The 19992-nt window shown below is 40.6% G+C and overlaps 1 protein-coding gene across 1 annotated transcript in view; it reads left to right on the top strand.

The window, feature by feature from the left end:
• The window catches only part of NR1I2 (nuclear receptor subfamily 1 group I member 2), a 33222-nt gene that overhangs the window by 1502 nt on the left and 11728 nt on the right, over positions 1-19992 (top strand). Inside the window, exons 2-4 of the mRNA XM_069069896.1 lie at positions 7489-7622; positions 17093-17280; positions 18426-18691. Coding sequence (XP_068925997.1) covers positions 7489-7622; positions 17093-17280; positions 18426-18691 — 588 coding nt within the window. The remainder of the gene's footprint in view (positions 1-7488; positions 7623-17092; positions 17281-18425; positions 18692-19992) is intronic.

A 19992-nucleotide genomic window follows, 5' to 3' on the forward strand; every position in this document is an offset into this window, starting at 1 on the left:
AGAAAGAAAGAAAGAAAGAAAGAAAGAAAGAAAGAAAGAAAGAAAGAGAAAGAAAGAAAGAAAGAAAGGAAGGAAGGAAGAAAGAGAGAGAGAGGAAGGAAGAAAGAAAGAAAGAAAGAAAGAAAGAAAGGAGGAAGAAGGAAAGAAAGGAAGAAGGAAAGAGAGAAAGAAAAAAGGAAGGAAGAAGGAAGGAAGGAGGAAGGAAGGAAGAAGGAAGGAAAGAAGAAAGAAAAAAAGAAAGAAAAAGGAAGGAAATGAAATCAGGAAGGAATGAAAGGAAATAAGTAAATGAAGGAAGAAAAGGAAGGAAGGAAAGAAAGAAGAAAAGAAGGAAGGAGGAATGAAGGAAAGAAAGAAGAAAAGAAAGAAAATACAACCCAGTTGCCAATGAATGTTGATTTTTTGAAGCTTTCCATTGCCTGCAGTGTTTTGATAGAAGACAGCTCTGTCTTTGTAACAGTTGCCACATGCAGTTCCTACCAGCAGTAGCTGTCCAATTTCATCAAATTCATTTCTTGGAATTCTTCTTTAATATTTACAAAAAGGAAAAGGCATTATGCTCTAAAACAAATACGCATATCCTTGTTATATTTTCCTATGCAAAGGATTAGCTATGCTGCTTATTTAATTTTCTTAATAACTCTTCCACCAGAAACCTACTCTGGGCCCCCAATGTGGGTTGGAGGGATTATATTGCCCCAGGAATACTCCTTCTTTGGATAAGCCTGGCTTCCAGGTCTCTCAGATGTGAGGTTATCCATTAAGCAAACCCTGAGCCTGGCAATTCCCAGAACATTTCCTTTCTCTGACTAGAAACCTAGATTCTGGTATCATGTTAATTTGGAAATTAAAAGCTTCCTCCTCCTCAATCAGTCAATGTACAAGCATTTGTAGAGTGCCTGCAATGTGCCCCATACTCTGCTAACTGCTAGGGATACCAAAAAAAAAAAAAGAAATTGTCCCTATTCTCAAGAAGCTTACATTCTAGTGGAGGGCTACTTACATATGTAAGAATGCACAGAATAAATATAAAAAAATATAAATATGAAGTATTTAGAGTAGTCAGGCAAAAGTAGTGTTAGTAGCTGGGGTAAGCAGGAAAAGTCTCATGTATAAGGTGGTGCTTAGGCTGAATCTTGAAGAAAGAGAGGGATTCTAGGAGGAGGGAGTGCTTTCTAGGTCTGGGAGACAGCTAATGCAAAGTACCAGAGTTGAGATATAAAGTACCATGTGTGAGGGCAAAAGAAGTACATTTTAGCTAGATCTTAGAATGTGGGAGGGAAATAAATGGCCAATGAGCCTGGAAAGAGAGTTTGGGGCCAATTTGTGAAGGGTTTTAAAAACTGCACAGAAAAGTTTATGTTTTAACACAGAGGAATCAGGAAGCCATGGGAGTTTATTCAATATGGTGGTGACATGGTCAGATCTCTGCTTTAAAATAAAAATCAACATAGCAGCTCAATGGAAGACAGCCTGGATTGGTGAGAGGCTCAAGTAAGGGAGAAAAATTGTGAGAGTATTGCCATAATCTAGATGAGAGGTGGTGAGGACCTGAACTTGAGTCCTGGCTGTGTGAATAGAGAGACATGTTCACATATGAGAGATGATGTTGGAGGTAGGACTGGCAAGATCTGGTCATTGAGTGGATAATGTTCAGGGGTCCCCTGAATTTGTCTTTGTGAGTTGCCATATTTTGAGAAACACTGGGCCCAAAGTATGTGAGAGACCCTGAAAGGGCCAAGGCCAAAGCCCCATCTTAGCTGACAATGTGTTGTCTGGACTCTCTGTGTGCCCTTGGGAGTCAAGACAGGTGCCAGTCAGTCTGCATAGGCTGAGTAACTGCTTGTGCAGCTGGAACCCTTGTGGATAAATGGACCATGATATCTCCACAGTTGAGCAGTTCCTGGGGGAAAGACTGTCTTTTGATGCCACCTTGCTCCTCCCCATGGGGAGGGGTTTGTCCTTTTCCCACCTTCACCCTACCTTTTTGTCTCCGAAGCCATGCCCTTTTAGGTAGAGATTTCTGGAATCTCTTCCTCCCTTTGTCCTACTGTTATAAAAACGCTAACATCCATATGAATTGTGAACTCTCTGGTTCTACAGGCATCATTTTTCTTGTAATAAACCTAGTTTTCACATTAGTTTTGTTTGTGATTGCCTGTTGACAATATGTGGGGTGAGCGAGAGTGAGTCGTTGAAGATGACACCAAGGTTACAACCTGGGAGAGTAGAAAACAGGTGGTGCCTTCACAAGAAATAATTGTATTGGGGAAAGAGAAAATGAGTTCTGTTATGGATATGTTGAGTTTTAAGTGTCTTTGGGACAGAAATCTCATTTGAAATGTACAAAAGGCAGTTGATGATGCAAGACCCAGAACATAATTTTGGAGAATGCCCACATGTTCCAAATGTGTGAGAATAACGTTTCAAAAACTCATAGGGAAGAGATTATATAGGAGGAGAGGTTGGTCAATGGCATCAAATGCAGCAGATGGGTGAAAAAGGATGAGAACCTAGAAAAAGCCATCAGATTTGGTGATAAAGAGAACATTGGTAACTTTGGAGACAGTAGCTTTGGTTGAGTTATGAAGGTAAAAGCCAGATTGCAAAGTGGAGGAAGAAGCCAGTAATCAGTGAGGGCAAGTAGATTAAGAGAGTATTAGGGAAAGACGTCCAGAATAAAAATAAGTCTACTCACTATGGAATGGGAATTTCAGAGGGCATGGTAGAAAGGGTGGGCAGGCTTGGAGAGGGAGATGAGTGGGGCAGTGTTAAATAGAATAGGGACAAGAGAAGGAGAAGTGAGGTTTGAGAATAGTTTGTTCCTATGTGGTCACTGATTCAGTACTACAGGCTTAGGGAAGGGTTATAGGTAGTGGAATTTGTTAGTTATAAATTGTTGTTTTCTCCCAAGTCTTTCCTCTGTTGCCTTCATTTCTTTCCTCTCATTTTAGGAAAAAACATTCTCTTTTAATTTATATTCTCATTAAAAAAAACCCCAACAACTCTTGCTCCATTTCTTCTAGGAATTCTAAATGATCTTTTGACCAAGATGTGTTTTCTTTGAGGTTTAGCTTATGGGTCTTTCGGAGCTATTCTCAGAAGGGTTTGCGTCTTTGTTTTAGGGCTAGGCTCTGTACATTTCTAGTAGAACTGTCAAGGCCTTGCTGCTAGGGTCAGAGCAATAACACTGCAGCCTCATTATTCTCTCAGGGTCTGGCTCTCAGATCTCCTCTTTCAATTTAGAATTCCTGGGCTCTCTCCCCCTCCCCTTCCTGCCACCCTCACCCTATCCTGTTCCACTGATTTTTGCCATAATCATTTGGTTTTTGTTTAATTGTTTCAATTGTTTTCAAGTCTTTGTGACCCCATTTGGGGTTTTCTTGGCAAAAAATACTAAAATGGTTTGCCATTACCTTCTCCAGCTCATTTTACAGATGAGGAAACTGAGGCAAACAAGGTTAAGTGATTTGCACAGGGTCACACAGCTAGTAAGTTTCTGAGGCCAGATTTGAATTCATGAAGATAAGTTTTCCTGGTTCCAAGGCCCAGCACTACATCCCCTGTGCCACCCAGCTGCCAGATAATAATTTGCTAATGGGATAAAAAAAATTTTGCTAGTGAGCAGAATTTGTGCTCTTGTGTTAGATAGATGACCCACTGTTTGTTTGTTTTTTTCCTTAGCTTTCTGATCACTATTCAGTTTGGTGCTCATCTGAGATCTTTCTGAGAACAGCTGCACTGATTTCTCCTACTCTGCCTTCTTGATTCATCTCCTCAATGCTCAGTCTCAAAGGGCTGTTGCCCCAAACAAGGGACAGGATGTGGGGGGATTATCTAGGCACTCCCTCCTGCTCCTCTGGTTTTCATATTTGAAACAAGATTGGTCGCTGCTCTGAGCCTACTTTCTACTCAATTCTTCCCTCCACTGATATCCTCAAGCAGGTCTGAGCCTCTGAATTTATGCTCCCAAAGTCTTTTAACCTATCTCATTCCAAACTCAATATATTATAGTGGAATTCCAATTGAATTAGACTTTACCAATAAGCCTGACCTCTCATGGCCTATGTTGTCTTGACTGCACAATAGGGATGATATCTACTGTGTTTCCCAGGCAGGAGCTTTAGTTCTGGTTCTTGCTGTGCCTACTTCTTGTATGGCCTACTCACCTGCTACCCTCCCCCTCTCTTCTTTTCCTGCCAGCTATCTGAGTGGGTATTGTAGAACAAGACAGAGGTGTGTGGTTAGAGAATCTGTTGTCTTGACGCGTTACAGATTCCCACAAATTTAAAGTGTCTCAAAGTCCCAGGTAGTCTAGCTGTTCCTTCAGCCTTGGTAAAGGTAATTGATCTCTTAGCCACTTTCTCACTACAGTGAAATAGGATAATCCTGCTAGACTAATAGATGAATATACTCAGAGAACTGAAGGGTAGTGGCAGTAGGAGGGCTTTCCTTCTCTTCCCTCCCCTGAGAATTCTGCCATATCCTCAGCCATTCATGGGGAGCTTGTGGGTAATTGTCCTTTTCTGCCTCTATACCTGAGATTGAGGGTTAAGGTTTCTTTCTGACCATTCCTTTGGAAGAATCTCTCTTCCCTACTCATATGCCCAGTGCTAGACGAAGGGAGAGAAGACTCTCCATTTCCATGGAAACACTGCCTCCAGGGCCATCCTCATAAGGAGATAGAAGGCTGTTACTTGGCAACAATTGGAGAAGCGGGGAAGGAGGAAAGGAGAAGACAGCCTTGCTTGAAGGAGCATATTCTGGAGAGAAGAGCTGCTATAGTTAACAAAATCTCTGATGGACTGGGTCATAGAATGTAGAGCAAGTTATTACAAAAATGCACCCATTTTCCTGAGTGGAAGCTTTATGAAACTTATGAATCAAACAATGAATAGGTGAACTAAAGAATGGAAAATTTGTTCTAAAAGAAAAAATTGGCTGTTTTCTTCTTATTCTTATCTGATTCTAGAGGGAAAGGAAATTCAGTGGTAAGAGCTAAAATAGTCCTTTTTAACCATCTTTGTTTTTTTCCTACAAAATGTAAAAGATCAGCAGAGATAGAGGACACAATATAGACAAGACCAAGACTCAAGTCTGAGCTCTGTCATTAACTATGACACCTTGGACAAGTTGATCTATCTACTACAGGTGGTTTTTACACATTTTTATTGATATCTTTGATTTTTGTAACCTAGTCATTTCTGGATATAACACAACACTACTACCACTATTGACACAAGACAGTTAAGTAAAAACCAAAACAAAACTTGATTCAATAACCCCATCTGGCCATATGCAACACTCTACCCTTGTATTTACCCACCCTTCTATCAAGAGGGTGTTAACAGGACTAGTGATTACAATTACTCAGAATTCAGCTCTTTTAGCAATCTATTCTTTTACTTTATTGCATACATCATATATGCTGTTCTCCTGCTTCTGGTTTCATCATGCTATATCAGTTTAAGTGAGTTTTACCATATTTCTTTAGTCTCCATAATTTCTTACCTTGCAATAATAGAAATTCATCTTTTATATGCTCTGCTTTGGAAGAAATGGACTGCATTGGGAGGCAAGAAATTCTTCCTCATTGGAGGTCTTCAAGCAAGGACTAGATGACCACCTGTTAGGAAAGTGATAGAAAAGATTCTTGTTCAGGTTAGGCTTGAACTATAGCTCAGATTCATCAGAAGTTCCTTCCAACTATGATTCTGAAATTTCCCTTTCTATTACTGTCTCTTGGATTTTGTTATCATCCAGGTATTTTATAGAAACAAATGTGATTTTTAAGGCTTAATTTTGGAGTCTGCAACTTTGTTGAAACTGGTTATCTCTGAACATTTTTCCTGCTTTCCTAGGATTTTTCAAGTAAACTATCATATCAGTAAATAGGAATAATTTTCAGTCTTCTTATCATTATGCCATTAATTTCTTTCTCTTGTCTTATTGCTATTGCTAGCATTCTCAAAACTATATTAAATAATAATAGGGAGAGTGAGCATCCTTGCTTTATTCCTGTATTTATTGGGAAAGGCTCTAGTGTAACCCCATTGTATACTATGCTAATTTTTTAGTTTAAACATGCTTTTTATGATATTAAAAAGGTGCTTCTGTGCCTATACTTTGTAGGGTTTTGTTTGTTTTTTCTTTGTAAGTTTGTTTTTGTCACAAATTAGTGTTTAAAATGAATCTGGAAGGAAAACCAGAGATCCTAATAGATTCATGTGAGGGAGGAGTACATTCCTGGCTGACTAGAGAACAGCCATCATAAAGGTCAAGGACGGAAGATAGAGTGTTGCTTGTGCAGAACAGCAAGTCTGTCAGAATGACCAAGAAGCATGACTGTAATGGTGAGAGGATGAGAGTAATATGTAAGAAAACTGGAAAGATAAGAAACGGTCAGTTTGTAAGAGATGTAAATTTCAAACAGAGGAGTTTATATTTAATCCTAGAGTCAATAGGGAGCCACTGGGATTTATTGACTAGGGGAGTGGGAGGGGAGGGTGGCATGACCAGACTTGTACTTTAGGAAATCACTGTAGTTTCAGGAAAATCACTTTGATGTCTATGTGGATAGAGTCCATGTGGATAGAGTAGGAAGAGAAGCAGGAGTCAGAGAAACAGAACAGGAAATCATTGAAATAATTGAAACAGTCTAGACAAAGGAATGAAGGCCTAAACTAGGGTAGTGGCCACATGAGCAGAATGATGTGAAGGATGTGGAGGTAGAAATGACAAAATCTGGCAACTGATTCCATATGTGGAGAAGTAGTTGAGAAGGACACTAAAGCTACAAGACTGGGGGACTGGAAGGATAATATCCTCAATGGTGACAGAGAAGTTCAGAAGAGGTCTAGGTATGTAGGGGAAAATAAAGAGTTCTGATTTGGAAAAACTGAGTTTGGTGCAGCTGTGGGACATCCAGTTGGAAATGACCAATAGATGTCTGGTGATGCAAGACTAGAGCTTAGGAGAGAAACTTGGACAGGACATATAGACCTGGGAGGCAGGTATATGTGGATGGTAATTGAATCCTGTGAACTGGTGAGGTCATTAAAGGGGAAAGTATAGGGAGAGAAGGTGGTTTAGGGCAAAAACTTGGGGGTACATTCACATTTAGTGGTTATGGCAAGAATGATGACTCAGCACAGGAGACTGAGAAGTGATACAGCCACACTTCACCCCTCTTGTGAAACCTCCCTTCTTCCAAAATCCCTGGGAGGGCAAGGGAGAGACTCCTCTCTTGGTGGAGTTATGCCAATAGTCAGGCTATCCTCTATGTCACTATCCATTTTCCTTTCCCTCAACTGTTTTTGCCATAGATGAAAATATTCCCTAAGGCTCTGCTAGGAAGGATGGCAAATCCTGGCTGATCAGGCCTTCCCAAGACCCAGAGCCCCTAAATGTACTGATGGAATGGAGCTAAAATTTGCTGTCCCAGTCTAGTGCTAATCCCAGTACCACCTTCTCTTTCTCTTCCTACAGGCGAGTGGTGAAACGTAATGTGCGGTTGAGATGCCCCTTCCGGAAGGGCACTTGTGTAATCAATCAGAAGACTCGGAAGCAGTGCCAGGCCTGCCGGCTTCGCAAGTGCCTAGATAGTGGAATGAGGAAGGAAAGTAAGTCTTAAAACTGATAAGGGAGCCTGTGTATGTGTGTGTGTACACATTTAATAGACAATAGTCAATATAAAAAACTTGTTCATCTTTCTACCACAGATACTCACACAGTCATTGGTAAAGATTTGTTGAATTGGTAAAGTGTGTGCTTCCCACATAGGCATCTGTGTTAGGCTACTAACAGAATGATGGGGGTAATCTTAAGGGGAACAGTGACAAGAGAGGGGAGAGAGAGGGGAATGAGTTGTCTCATGCAGCTCAGTGACTAGGCCCATGGCAGTCCCTAGGAGATTATGAGGAAGTCACTTCATCTCTCTAGGTCTCAGTTTCCTCATTTGTAAAACTTAGATGCTGGACTAGAGCATGGAGCTCTTAATCTTTATGATGTCATGGACCCCTTTGGCAGTCTCATAAAGCCTGTAGATCCCTCCTTGGAATGTTTTTTTAATGCACAAAATAAAATTGGGGATTACAAAAGAAACCAATTATATTTATTTATTTGTTTGTTTGTTTGTTTATTTATTTGCTTTTTGGAGGACAATTGGGGTTGTGACTTGCCCAAAGTCACATGGCTAGTAAGTGTGTCAAGTGCCTGAGGCCGGATTTGAACTCAGGTTCTCCTGACTCCAGGGCCAGTGCTCTATTCACTGCACCACCTAACCTTCCTGAAACCAGTTATATTTAGTAAGACAATTATCAAAATATTTCTAAAATGAACAAGTTTCCACACCACAGATTAAGGACCCCTGAGTTCTAGATGATCCAAAGTCCTCCCTAAGGATATTCTATAGTGAAAAGGATTCTATGGTAAAGTGAGAAATCAGCTGGGCTGCACACTGACATTGACTTCTTTTGCTTTTTAAGGATATCTTTGAAGTTCATTTTAATTTTTTTTAATGTAGGGGAGAGTAGCTTAGGAGACAGAACCTGGGGTCTGCATTCATCTAGAGATTTAATCTTTAGTCCATCCCTCCCCTTCTATTTCTCAGCCCTTCCTCTTCCATTTGCCTCCTCCCTCCCCTCCTACACTCTTCTCCCTCCTTGCACCCAACTCATTTACTTGGGTCTGTCTTACCCCTCTGTGAATAGAAAAAAAAATGGTTTTACTGCCATGGCAGCCAAGCTACTATCCATAATCCATGAAGTTTAGAGAATCAAAGAGTGTTTATGCTTCCGCCTTCTGGTAGGGAGTTGACAGTTTTCAAGGGCTCCATCCAAAAGAAGTTGGCCTCAAACATATACCAAGTCCCAATCCATATTCTCAGCTGGGTTGTGGCAGAGCCTGACCTATCCCTCCCTGCACACTCCCTTCCACCTCTGCCACTCCAAATCAGAGGATTACCTAAAAGAACAACGGTGTTAGTTGGTAGCTTCTAATCTATTTTAACAGATGTTGACTTTTCGTCTTCCTTACCAGATTGACCTTTTCTTTCAGTTCCTCTCAGATTGCAGATATCTTATTCTCCCTGGATAGAAGGGGAGAATGGAAGAAGGAATGTTCTAGGCAGACAGTCAGACTTTATGGGGAGGAAAAAAGGCTGAGAATAAGACAATGTGAAATCTTTTGGACACAAGCAATAAGAACATACCCCTTATACTCTCCCATTGTAAATTCATTCATTCTTCATTAATCTGTAATATCTGGGCTTCACATATGGACGCTCAAAAAGTTAGTGGAAATGAAGTCAAGATGGCAGAGTAAAGGCAGTGACTTGCCTGAACTCTCTCCCAAAGCCCTCCAAATACATTTAAATAATGACTTTAAATGAATTCTAGTGTGGCAGAACCCACAAAAAGACGGAGTGAAACAATTTTCCAGCCCAAGACAGAATGTTAGAAGGAAAGATTGCTCTAGGGTGAGGAGTGTAATCCAGTGAAGACTGGGTCCTAGCAAACCCAGAGCAGGCTTCAGGGCAACTGAATCAGTGGTAGCAGTGGTGGTTTTCAGACCTTACAGCCCACAGATATCAAAGACAGCTTAGAAAGTCAACAGGAAAGATCTGTTGCATCTAGGTGAGAGTGGAGCACAGTCTCAGTGCAGGCTATGCCAGCACAGCCCCAGCCCCAGCAAACCAGGAATAGGTCTTGGGAGCCACTGGATAAAAGGCAGTGGATGCTGCTGGAGCTCTCAGCCCACAGATGGTGAGGTGTTCAAACAACTGGTCAGAAGAAGATTACAAGGGTCTCTTTGCTAGCACTGAGGCAGGACTCTGTTGCTTTGCCCATACTCAAATCTGGGTCACAGTCCTGGGTGGCAGTCCCAAAATGTGGAGCACTAGCATAGAAGAGGTTGTAACTATAGTGGAGCAGGGATCCTCTGCATAGTTCCAGGGCAGAAAAGAGTGCTTGTGGCTGTTCACAGACCAGAACACAGGCCAGGAAAGTAGTAAACACCTCTTCTTAGATCATGTCACCTTGAAAGAACTCAAAACTTATGGGTCCCTAGAAGTATCTCTGAAAATAACTGCATAAACCCCCTGAAGTTTGGGACACTGTGCCCTCCATCCTGGATGCAGAACCCTACCTTAACAAAGAGTTAAATGTCAAGAAATAGACTGGGAAAATGAGCCAACAACAGAAAAAATGCTGACCATAGAAAGTTACTATCATGACCAGGAAGATCAAAACACACATTCAGAAGACAACAGTAAAATCTCCAACAAAGTCCAAAGGTTCCAAGAAAAATATAAGTTGGTTTTAGACCACAAAAGAGGCCAAAAAGGATTTTGAAAATCAAGTAAAAGAGAGAGGAAATATTGGGAATAGAAATGAAAATGATGCAAGAAAATCATGAAAAACAAATCAATAGCTTGGTAAAGGAGACAAAAAATACTGAAGAAAATTACACCTTAAAAAACAGACTAGGTCAAATGGTAAAAGAGGTCAAAAATCCAATGAGGAGAACAATGCCTTAAAAAGCAGAATGGGCCAAAGGGAAAAAGAGGCACAAAAATTCACCAAAGAAAAAACTCCTTAAAAAGAATTGGACAAATGGAAAAGGAAGAACAAAAGCTCACTGAAGAAGATAATTCCTTATAAATTAAAGTTGAGCTAATGGAAGCTAATGCCTTTATGAGAAATCAAGGAAGAATAAAAGAAAACCAAAAAAATAGAAGACAGTGTGAAATATCTCTTTGGAAAAACAACTGACCTGGAAAATAGACCCAGGAAAGAGAATTTAAAAATTATTGGACTACCTGAAAGCCATGATCAAAAAAGGAGCTTACATATCATCTTTCAAGAAAATTTCACTTTCAAATACAAGACTCAAGAGAAACACAAAAAGGTAGACAGGAAAGGGAAATCATTAAAGACTTAATAAGACTAAACTATTTACATTCCTACATGGGAAGATGATACTGGAAACTCATAAGACCTCATTTTTAGGGTAGTTAGAAGGAGTATATATAGAGATAGAGATGATAGATAGATAGATAGATAGATAGATAGATAGATAGATAGATAGATAGATAGATAGATAGATAGATAGATAGATAGAATACACACATTTATTGACAGAGGGTACAGGAGTGAGTTGAATATGAAAGGATGATGTCTAAAAAAATAAAATTAAGGGTTGAGAAAGGAATGTACTGGGAGAAAGGGAAAGGGAGAGATAGAATGTGGTAAATTCTCTCATATAAAAGAGGCAAGAAAAAGCCTTTACAATGGAGGAAAAGAGGGGGGAAGTGAGTGACCCTTATTCTAATCAGAATTGGCTCAGACAGGAAATAACACTCAACTCTGTATAGAAATTTATCTTACCCTACAAGAAGAGAGGAGGTGATAGAAGGGAGGACAAATTGGGGGAGGGGGTAGTCAGAAACAAAATACATTTGAGGAGGGACAGGGGGAAAGGAGAGAAAGAATAGAATAAATGGGGTGGGGAAATAGGATGGAGGGAAATACATTTAGCAATACTAATAGTGAAAAAAATTTTGAAGCAGGTTTCTCTGATAAAGGCCACATTTCTCAAAACACAAAGAGAATGGAGTCAAATTTATAAAAATAAGAGCCATTCCCCAACTGATAAAGGATCAAAAGATAGGAACAGTTTTCAGTTGAAGTAATCAAAGTTATTTCTAGATTTATGAAAAAATGCTGTAACTCACTATTGATTGGAGAAATGCAAATTAAAATAGTTCTGAGGTACTACCTGATACTTATGAGAATGGCTAATAGGACAGAAAAGGAAAATGACAAAACTGGAGGGGATGTGGGAAAAATGAGACATTAATACACTGTTGGAATTGTGAACTGATTCAACAATTCTGCAGAGCAATTTGAAACTATGCCCAACGAGCTATAAAACCATGCATACTTTGACCTAGCAATACCACTACTAAGTCTGTATCCAAAAGAGATTTTTAAAAAGAAGAAAGAAAAAAGGACCTATATGTACACAAATATTTATAGCACCTCTTTTTGGGGGCAAAGAATTGGAAATTGAAGAGATGCCCATCAATTGTGGAATGGCTGAGCAAATTGTGGTATGCAATTATGATAGAATGCTATTGTGCTATAAGAAATGATGAGTAGGATGCTTTCAGAAAAAGCTGGAAACACTTACATGGGCTAATGCAAAGTGAAATGTACTGTGTACAAAGTGACAATGATGTTGTATGATGATTGGCTGTGAATGACTTAGTTATTCTCAGCAATACAATGATCCAAGACAACTCTGAAGAGCTTAAGATGAAAAATGCTATCCATCCCCAGAGAAAGAATTGATAATGTCTAATACACATAGAAACAAACTTTTTAAACTTTCTTTTTTTGAAAATTTTTCTCTTTTTTATTTTTTAGTTTACATCATTCATTTCCACAAGATTTTGAGTTACAGATTTTCTCCCCATTTTTCCCCTACCCACCACCCCAAAACAGTGATCCCACTGAATAGTGCCTCCCCCATATCTGCTCTCTCCCATATCTTCCCCCAAACCCCCTCCAAATGTCCAGTAGGGCACGGTGGATCTGTATGTCTTATTTCCAAGTTACATGAAAAATAATAAAATATATATATGTGTATATATATATATATATATTTTAAACATTTTATTTTAAAACTTCAAATTCCAGATTCTTTCCTTTCCTCCCTCATCACCAGCCCTTACTGGGAAGATAAGCAGTTCAATACAGGTTGTACATGTGTAGCTATGCAAAACATTTCCATAGTGTAATATTTACATATTGTAAAAGACTGAATATATTTCCCTCCATCCTATCCCACCCTGCACTTTTCCTATTCTCTACTTTGATCCTGTCCTTTTTCAAAAGTGGGTGCTTCCAACTTCCCTCCCCCTTAGCCTGCCCTCTCTTCCATCATCCCCCATCCCATCCCCTTCCCCCCACTCTCCTGTAGGGTGAGATACCCTATTTAGTGTGTATGTCATTCCCTCCCTAAGTCAAATTCAATGAGAATAAGGTTTACTCATTCCCTTTTGCCTTCCTGTTCTTCCCCTCCATTGTAACAGTTTTCCCTTGCCTCTTCTATATGAGATAGTTTACCCCATTCTGTCTCTCCCCATCTCCTCTCATTATATTCCTCTCTCACCTCTTAATTTCACCTTTTAAGTATCATCCCTTCCTATTAAATTGGTCCTGTACACTCTTGTCTATGGGTACCTGTACACATATGTACACACACTCACATATGTATTCATATGCCCATATACCCTCCTATAGATATATATGTATATATATGTGTGTGTGTATATATATAAGTATACACACACGTATTTCTATTCCCTTCAACCATTCTCATACTGAGAAAAGTTTCATTAGTTACAATTATCGTTTTTCCTTGTAGGGATGTAAATAGTTCAACTTTGATAAGTTCCTTATGATTTCTTTTCCCTATTTACCTTCTCATGCTTCTCTTGCTTCTTGTATCTGAATGTCAAATTTTCTATTCAACTTGGGTTTTTTTCATCAAGAATGCTTGAAAGTCCTCTTTTCCATTGAATGACCATAATTTGCCCTGAAACATGATATTCAATTTTGCTGGGTAGGTGATTCTTGGTTTTACTCCCAGCTCCTTTGACCTCCGGAATATCATATCCCAAGCTCTTCGATCCCTCAGTGTAGAGGCTGCCAGATCCTGTGTTATCTTGATTGTGTTTCCACAATATTCAAATTGCTTCTTCCTGGCCACTTGTAATATTTTCTCCTTGAACTGGGAACTCCGGAACCTGGCTATAAAATTCCTAGGAGTTTTCTTTTTGGGATCTTTTTCAGGAGGTGATTGGTGGATTCTTTCAACCTCTATTTTGCCCTCTGGTTCTAAAACATCAGGGCAATTTTCCTTCAGAATTTCTTGAAGGATGATTTCTAGGTTCTTTTTTTGATCATGTCTTTCAGGTAGTCCAATAATTTTTAAATTATCTCTCCTGGATCTATTTTCCAGATCAGTGGTTTTTCCAATGAGGTATTTTACATTGCCTTCTATTTTTTCATTTGTTTGGATCTGTTTAATAGTATCTTGATTTCTCATAAAGTCACTAGCTTCCATTTGCTCCAATCTTATTCTGAAGGAATGATTCTCTTCAGTGAGCTTTTGAGATGCTTTTTCCATCTGGCAAATTCAGCTTTTTAAGGCATTCTTCTCCTCATTGCCTTTTTGAGCCTCTTTTGCCATTTGAGTTAGTCTATTTTTTAAGGTGTTATTTTCTTCAGTCAGGTTGTTGAGTCTCATTTCATAATTTTCTTGCATCATTCTCATTTCTCTTCCCAATTTTTCCTCCACTTCTTTTATTTGGTTTTCAAATCCTTTTTAAGCTCCTCTATGGCCTGTAACCAGCTTATATTTTTCTTGGAAGCTTTTGGTGCAAGAGTTCTGACTTTGTTGTCTTCCTCCTGTTCCATGCTTTGATCCTTTTTGTCACCAAAATAAGAGTGCTCTGTTTGCTTTGCTTCCTTTGCTTGCTCATGTTGCCACTCAATTACTTGACTTTTGATCTTTTTGTCATAGTAGAACCCTGCTACCAGAAAGGGGAGCTTTGTCCCAGTCGTTGGAGTTTTCTCAGTTGCTGGAGCTATTAGTTGGATGCCCTCTCTGAAGCCTTCTCTCACTCTGGCAAACTGGTCATGCACCCCAGGACCTCTACTCTAGACAACAATTCAGATCCAGCAATCCACGTGGCTGTGGCTGTGGCTGCATGGCCACAGTGCCTCAGCCACTTCTCCCTCCAGGGGGTAAAGGCTGAACTGCACTCCCAAGCTCCCGGTTCACAAAGTCCACACTGCACTGACCTCTCACTTTGTCCTTAGCAACTATGGGTTGATAATTCTGGAAACCACCACAGCTGCTGGTGATCTAAAGTCCCTCCAGCCGGCAGCTGGTTGTGTCCACCCTGAGGCTCAGGCTCACATGGGGAGCACTTAGCTGGTCCCTTCCTGCTGGTCTGCTGGACTGTATTCAGTGGGAAGTTAGCTTCTCTCTGTTATTTTTTGAGTTCTGTATTGCCAAAGTTTATTTAGAGTCATTTTTACATGAATTAGAAGAGGTGGCAGTGGGAACCATGCTGAAGTCCTGTTTCTACTCCACCATCTTGACTCCTCCCCCCCTTTTTAAACTTTATTGTTTTGAAGGTTTTTTTGGTCCCTGTTTTCTTTCACAACATGACTATTATGGAAATGTTTTGCATGACTACACATGTATAACCCATATCTAATTCCTTGCCTCCCCAATGAGAGAGGGGTGGGGAAGGAGGAAGGGAGAGAATTTGGAACTCAACATTTTAAAAATGAATGTTTAAAATTATTTTTTACATGTAACTGGAGAAAAATAAAATACTAAATATGCAATAAAAAGGGAAAAAAGCTACCTTTGGTTGGGTGCACTTTGTAGGTCAATATCCATAGCCCACAAGTCCATTTTTAGCAGGCCAGCCAAAGAACATATTCAGATAAAAATATGTTTAGTTGAATAGCATAACATAAATGACAAGAAAGATCTCCCACATATGTGTGAGAATACACTCTCTCATAGGTTACCACACAACCAGTAGAAGAATGCAAATGTACAAAGAACACACAGGAGAGAACACATACACGAGGCCAGGTAATACACTCAGCCTGACATGCCCATAAAAAACATCCATGGCTAAAGACCATGACCAGGGAAACTCATTTCTCTGATGCTGTAGAGTCACTGATACTCCCCTGGTGATGTTATCAAACTTTTCTGCTCTCATTCTACTGGTCATTTCCTCTGAGTTGTTCTTTGCCAGGCTTTCCTGATGAGCTCTTGCTGCTCCTCTTGGCTACTGTCTGCTGGCCATCAGTTGTAAGGTGGCTTCCTAGTTGACCTGCTGCCTTCTGCAGGTTTTCAGTTGTGTGATGGATCTTTTTTTCCCCAGCTTCTTGCTCAGCTGTCATCACTATGGCTACTGTCACGGATCTTCTCCGCAGAGGCAATCTTTAGCTCTTTTGTGATGTGAACCCCAATTGTACCCAGTCATCTAGCTAATGAAGTCCTTAGAAATTCTGTCTTTTGAAAACCATTTCTTCTGTTGTTGCTCAGTGTCCCTGAGTTTAGACTTTTTATATTAGTTATGCTCTAAAATTCCTCCTAACTCCCATCATGTCCTTTGGTTGCTAAGAACCTTTCAAATCATCTCAGTGACTCCACTTAGAAAAACTACAAAGGAATTGGATGAAACCGGGGTGGGGAGATTCCTTTCTGCTGTTACCCATCATAATGCCCTTGGTTACAATGCAAATCAATTTGAGATCAAGGCTGGTGGTGCCATGATCTTTGCCCTATTTTCCATTAGCGACCAAGTTTGCTGAGCTCCCATCAGATTCAATCAACAAATATTTATTGAGCATTTATTATGTGTAAAGCACTGTGCCAGGCACTGAGGCACTCTGAATACACCAGCTTGTTGCCCCAGTACAGTGCAGACCCAATAGATCTGGGCTCAGCAGAAAATAGCCAAGGTCCACAATCTTGCAGTAGCAAGGCATAAGTTTGGGTAGGGTGCAACTCATGCCTTCCTTTGCTGAGCCATTATGCACTATACTGAGAACTGTGGGACTCAGAAAAACATTGGTGGAAGTTCTTAGAAGTCAACATCTCTGTGACCTTGGTGATTCAGAGTAGATAGTGCTTCCAAGTCAGAAACTAATGGAGGAGCTTTCTTGTTCTCTTCTCTCTCTGTACGTAGTACCAGCTAGACGTCTTCTCTTCATTGCCACCCCAAATTCAAGTCACCACCTCACTCTAGCTCCCTCTAGCTCAGAGAACTGATGTAAATTAGATTTTCCCCTATGGAATCCACGGTCTTTCCGAATTTAAAGGAGGGTGAGCTGGTCATAATATGAACTTAACACATACTAGCTGTAATGGCCTGGGGAAAGGGGAAAGATCCTGAACTCAATAGCTCAGGGTATTTGCTCCTGGTGGTGTACAAGGGTTAAGGGAATAGATTTTCCCTAAGCTAATTTATCTTCTTCCCTTTGTGCAGTGATCATGTCTGATGCAGCAGTAGAGCAGAGGAGAGCCCTGATCAAGAGAAAGAAGAGAGAACAGTTGGAGACCCAGGCTCTGGAAGTCAAGGGGTTAACAGAAGAGCAGCAGAAGATGATTCTGGAGCTCATGCATGCTCAGAAGAAAACTTTTGATGCCACATTCTCCCATTTCAAGAATTTCTGGGTAAGAGAAATAAGCATTTGATGCTTATCACATCCTTCATTGTACTATTAGCAAATCTTGTTCCTCACCACCCCCCCCCCTCAACCCAGGGAAGTGATATGGAACTGGATCTAAGGTTTAAATGAAATAAAAACCAAAAGTCGCGCCATTCTCCCTCCTCCCTTAGAGCTATGGGTATATGATATGTTTAATGTACTGTCATGCTTCTCTGGACCTGTAAGTTTGAGTAGTCACAGGCTTCTCAATAATTTGTTTCTTTGCTCTGAGACCATGGCAAAGTATGTTCCAGAGTGATAGCCCCATGTTCAGAAGCTCATGACCTTGTCCCATTGTGGGGGCTAAGAAATGAGAAGTAAAGGAATCTAAGAGACTATGATATCATCCAGTCTCCTCGTTTTACTGATGATGAAAATGAGGCTCAAAGACATAAAGTGATGATGATGATGATGATGATGATGATGATAGCTAGTATTTATGTAGCACTTCAAGACTTGGAAAGCATTTCATGTGTTATCTCATTTGATCCATACAACAATCCTGGGAGGTAGGTATTATTATTATTCCCATTTTATAGATGCAGAAATTGAGGTAGTCAGAGGTTGACCTCCTTAGGATCACACAGCTAGTAAGAATCTGAGGCTGGTTTTGAACTCAGGTCTTCCTAATTCCAAGTCATCTAGTTGCCCATATAGCTATTAGCCACTGGGATTCTATCCCAGGTTTCCTGATTTTCAGTTAAAAACACTTTGCCCTGCACCATACTATCTTTTTTTCCTACACAGAAATATCTTCATACAGTATGTCTACAGAGATGTGCAATATGTGTATACCCATCTAGAGTCATCTTTGTACTAGCAGCTGACATTCAGTGTGGTTGGTAATCTGTGTAATGGTTAATGTAAAAACAGCAATCTGTGTAATGTGACTGATGGGCATAAATGTCTTTGCTCTCTTTCCTCTGTTTCCTCTCTTTCCATACTTTCCCTCCCCTCCCCTCTCCTCCCTTTCCCTTTTCTTCCCTTCTTTCCCCTTCTCTTCCCCTCCCTCCCCTTCTCTTCCCTTCCTTCCCCTTCTCTTCCCTTCCCTTCCATACTTCCCCTTCCCTTCATTTCTCTTCTCTTCTACTGTAATGATTGGTTTCCCAGAAACCTGAAGTACAGAGCAGTGAACCTGAGATTACCAAGTCCATTGGCAAGTCAGAGGAAGAAAATGCCAAGTTTAAGAGTATCACCAAAGAGCTCTGTTCTGTCTCCCTGCGGTTACAGTATGAAGATGGCAGCATCTACAAATACAGTCCCATAGAAGATGGGGCAGGGAAATCCATCATTTATTTTTTGCCCCACATGGCCAACACTTCCACCTACATGTTTAAAGGCATCATCAATTTTGCCAAAGTCATCTCCTGCTTTCGGTAGGATATGGGGATATATTGGGGAAAGATGGTAGAGGAAGGGGCAAAAAAGGGGCATCAGTCAGGTAGTCAACAAATATTTATGTGTCAAGTACCATATGACTATGCTAAGTGCTAGAGAAATTAGTGAGGGCAGAGATTAAAGGGTTCTAAAGTCAGTTTTCCTTCCTTGAACATGGATGAAATGTCAGTATCTTCAAGGTTCTCTACTTAATTTCTGGCCAGCCAAGATTTAGGTTTTTCCCATGAAGAGGAAGGACACTTGTGACCACTTGGTGTCATTTAGAGAGTAGAAGAGATTTGGAAGGGAGCTCTGAGCAGAGTGGCCCCCATGACAAAGGATCACAGGCAACTTGTCCCTAAGGGGAGGCTGGGGAGACTGGTCTAGGAAGTGTTGATTACCTAGCATTGAGCAATTCAGATTTCCTAAATTCATATGATGTTGCTACCAGCCCCCGGTTTAATCTCTCTAATCAACCAATGGCTGGGGGCATAAGGAAAGGGAGGAGGCTCCAAGACAGCTTAGTTTATGGACTGTTAAAGGAAGTGACCTTAGAATCATCTAATCTACTCCCTGATCATACAGGTGAGACTAAGCCCTCAGTTGGTAAGTGACCTCCCCAAAGTCACACAGGGAGTAAGTAGGAGGTTTAAGCTTCCAATGCCAAATCCAAACTGTTATACTATTGCCAATAACAGAGGCAATGACCTCTTGTACCTGGGATGAACCTCAGGGACCCTTCAGCAGTTTGCTTGGGAATGATGACGTTCCACCACTCTTGGGGAGGGGAATACTGTGTTTGGCAATGGAGGTTAAGGCTATGGATGGCTGTTTGATTTCCTTATACTTGAACAGCAGGTCTTGAGTTCTTGGGTAAGAACACATACATGTTCTTTTGGAGTTGATTGGAAAAGGCTTTAACTTTCACAGCAGAGTAGAAACAGATTCTATTGAGATTCACCCATTTTCTGCCCTGTCTGATTAGGTCCCTTGTCACTGTTTTGAGCACCCATGGGAAACAGGTTATGTATATGTCTATGCCTAGAGGTCAGGGACGCAGATGGATCAGTGGGGAAATGGAAGCTTACTTGAATTGTGCTCCTCTGGTGGTATGAGAATTTTCCTGTATTGCTGGTTTGCTTCCGCCAAGGCTGTTGGGGACAGAAGGAGACTAGGCTGAGCTGATCTGGTCTGGGCTAAGCTGGCCTGGACTTTCTCCCTGTGTTCCTACTCGCATCCTTTGCTAGCTTCTTCAAACAGATGCTCAGAAAAGACTGGGAAATGAGAATCCCTGCTCAGT

This window comes from Petaurus breviceps, unplaced genomic scaffold (assembly GCF_028583685.1).
Source record: "Petaurus breviceps papuanus isolate PSGF00001 unplaced genomic scaffold, PetGlider_PUasm1.0 90792, whole genome shotgun sequence".
NCBI lineage: Eukaryota > Metazoa > Chordata > Mammalia > Diprotodontia > Petauridae > Petaurus > Petaurus breviceps.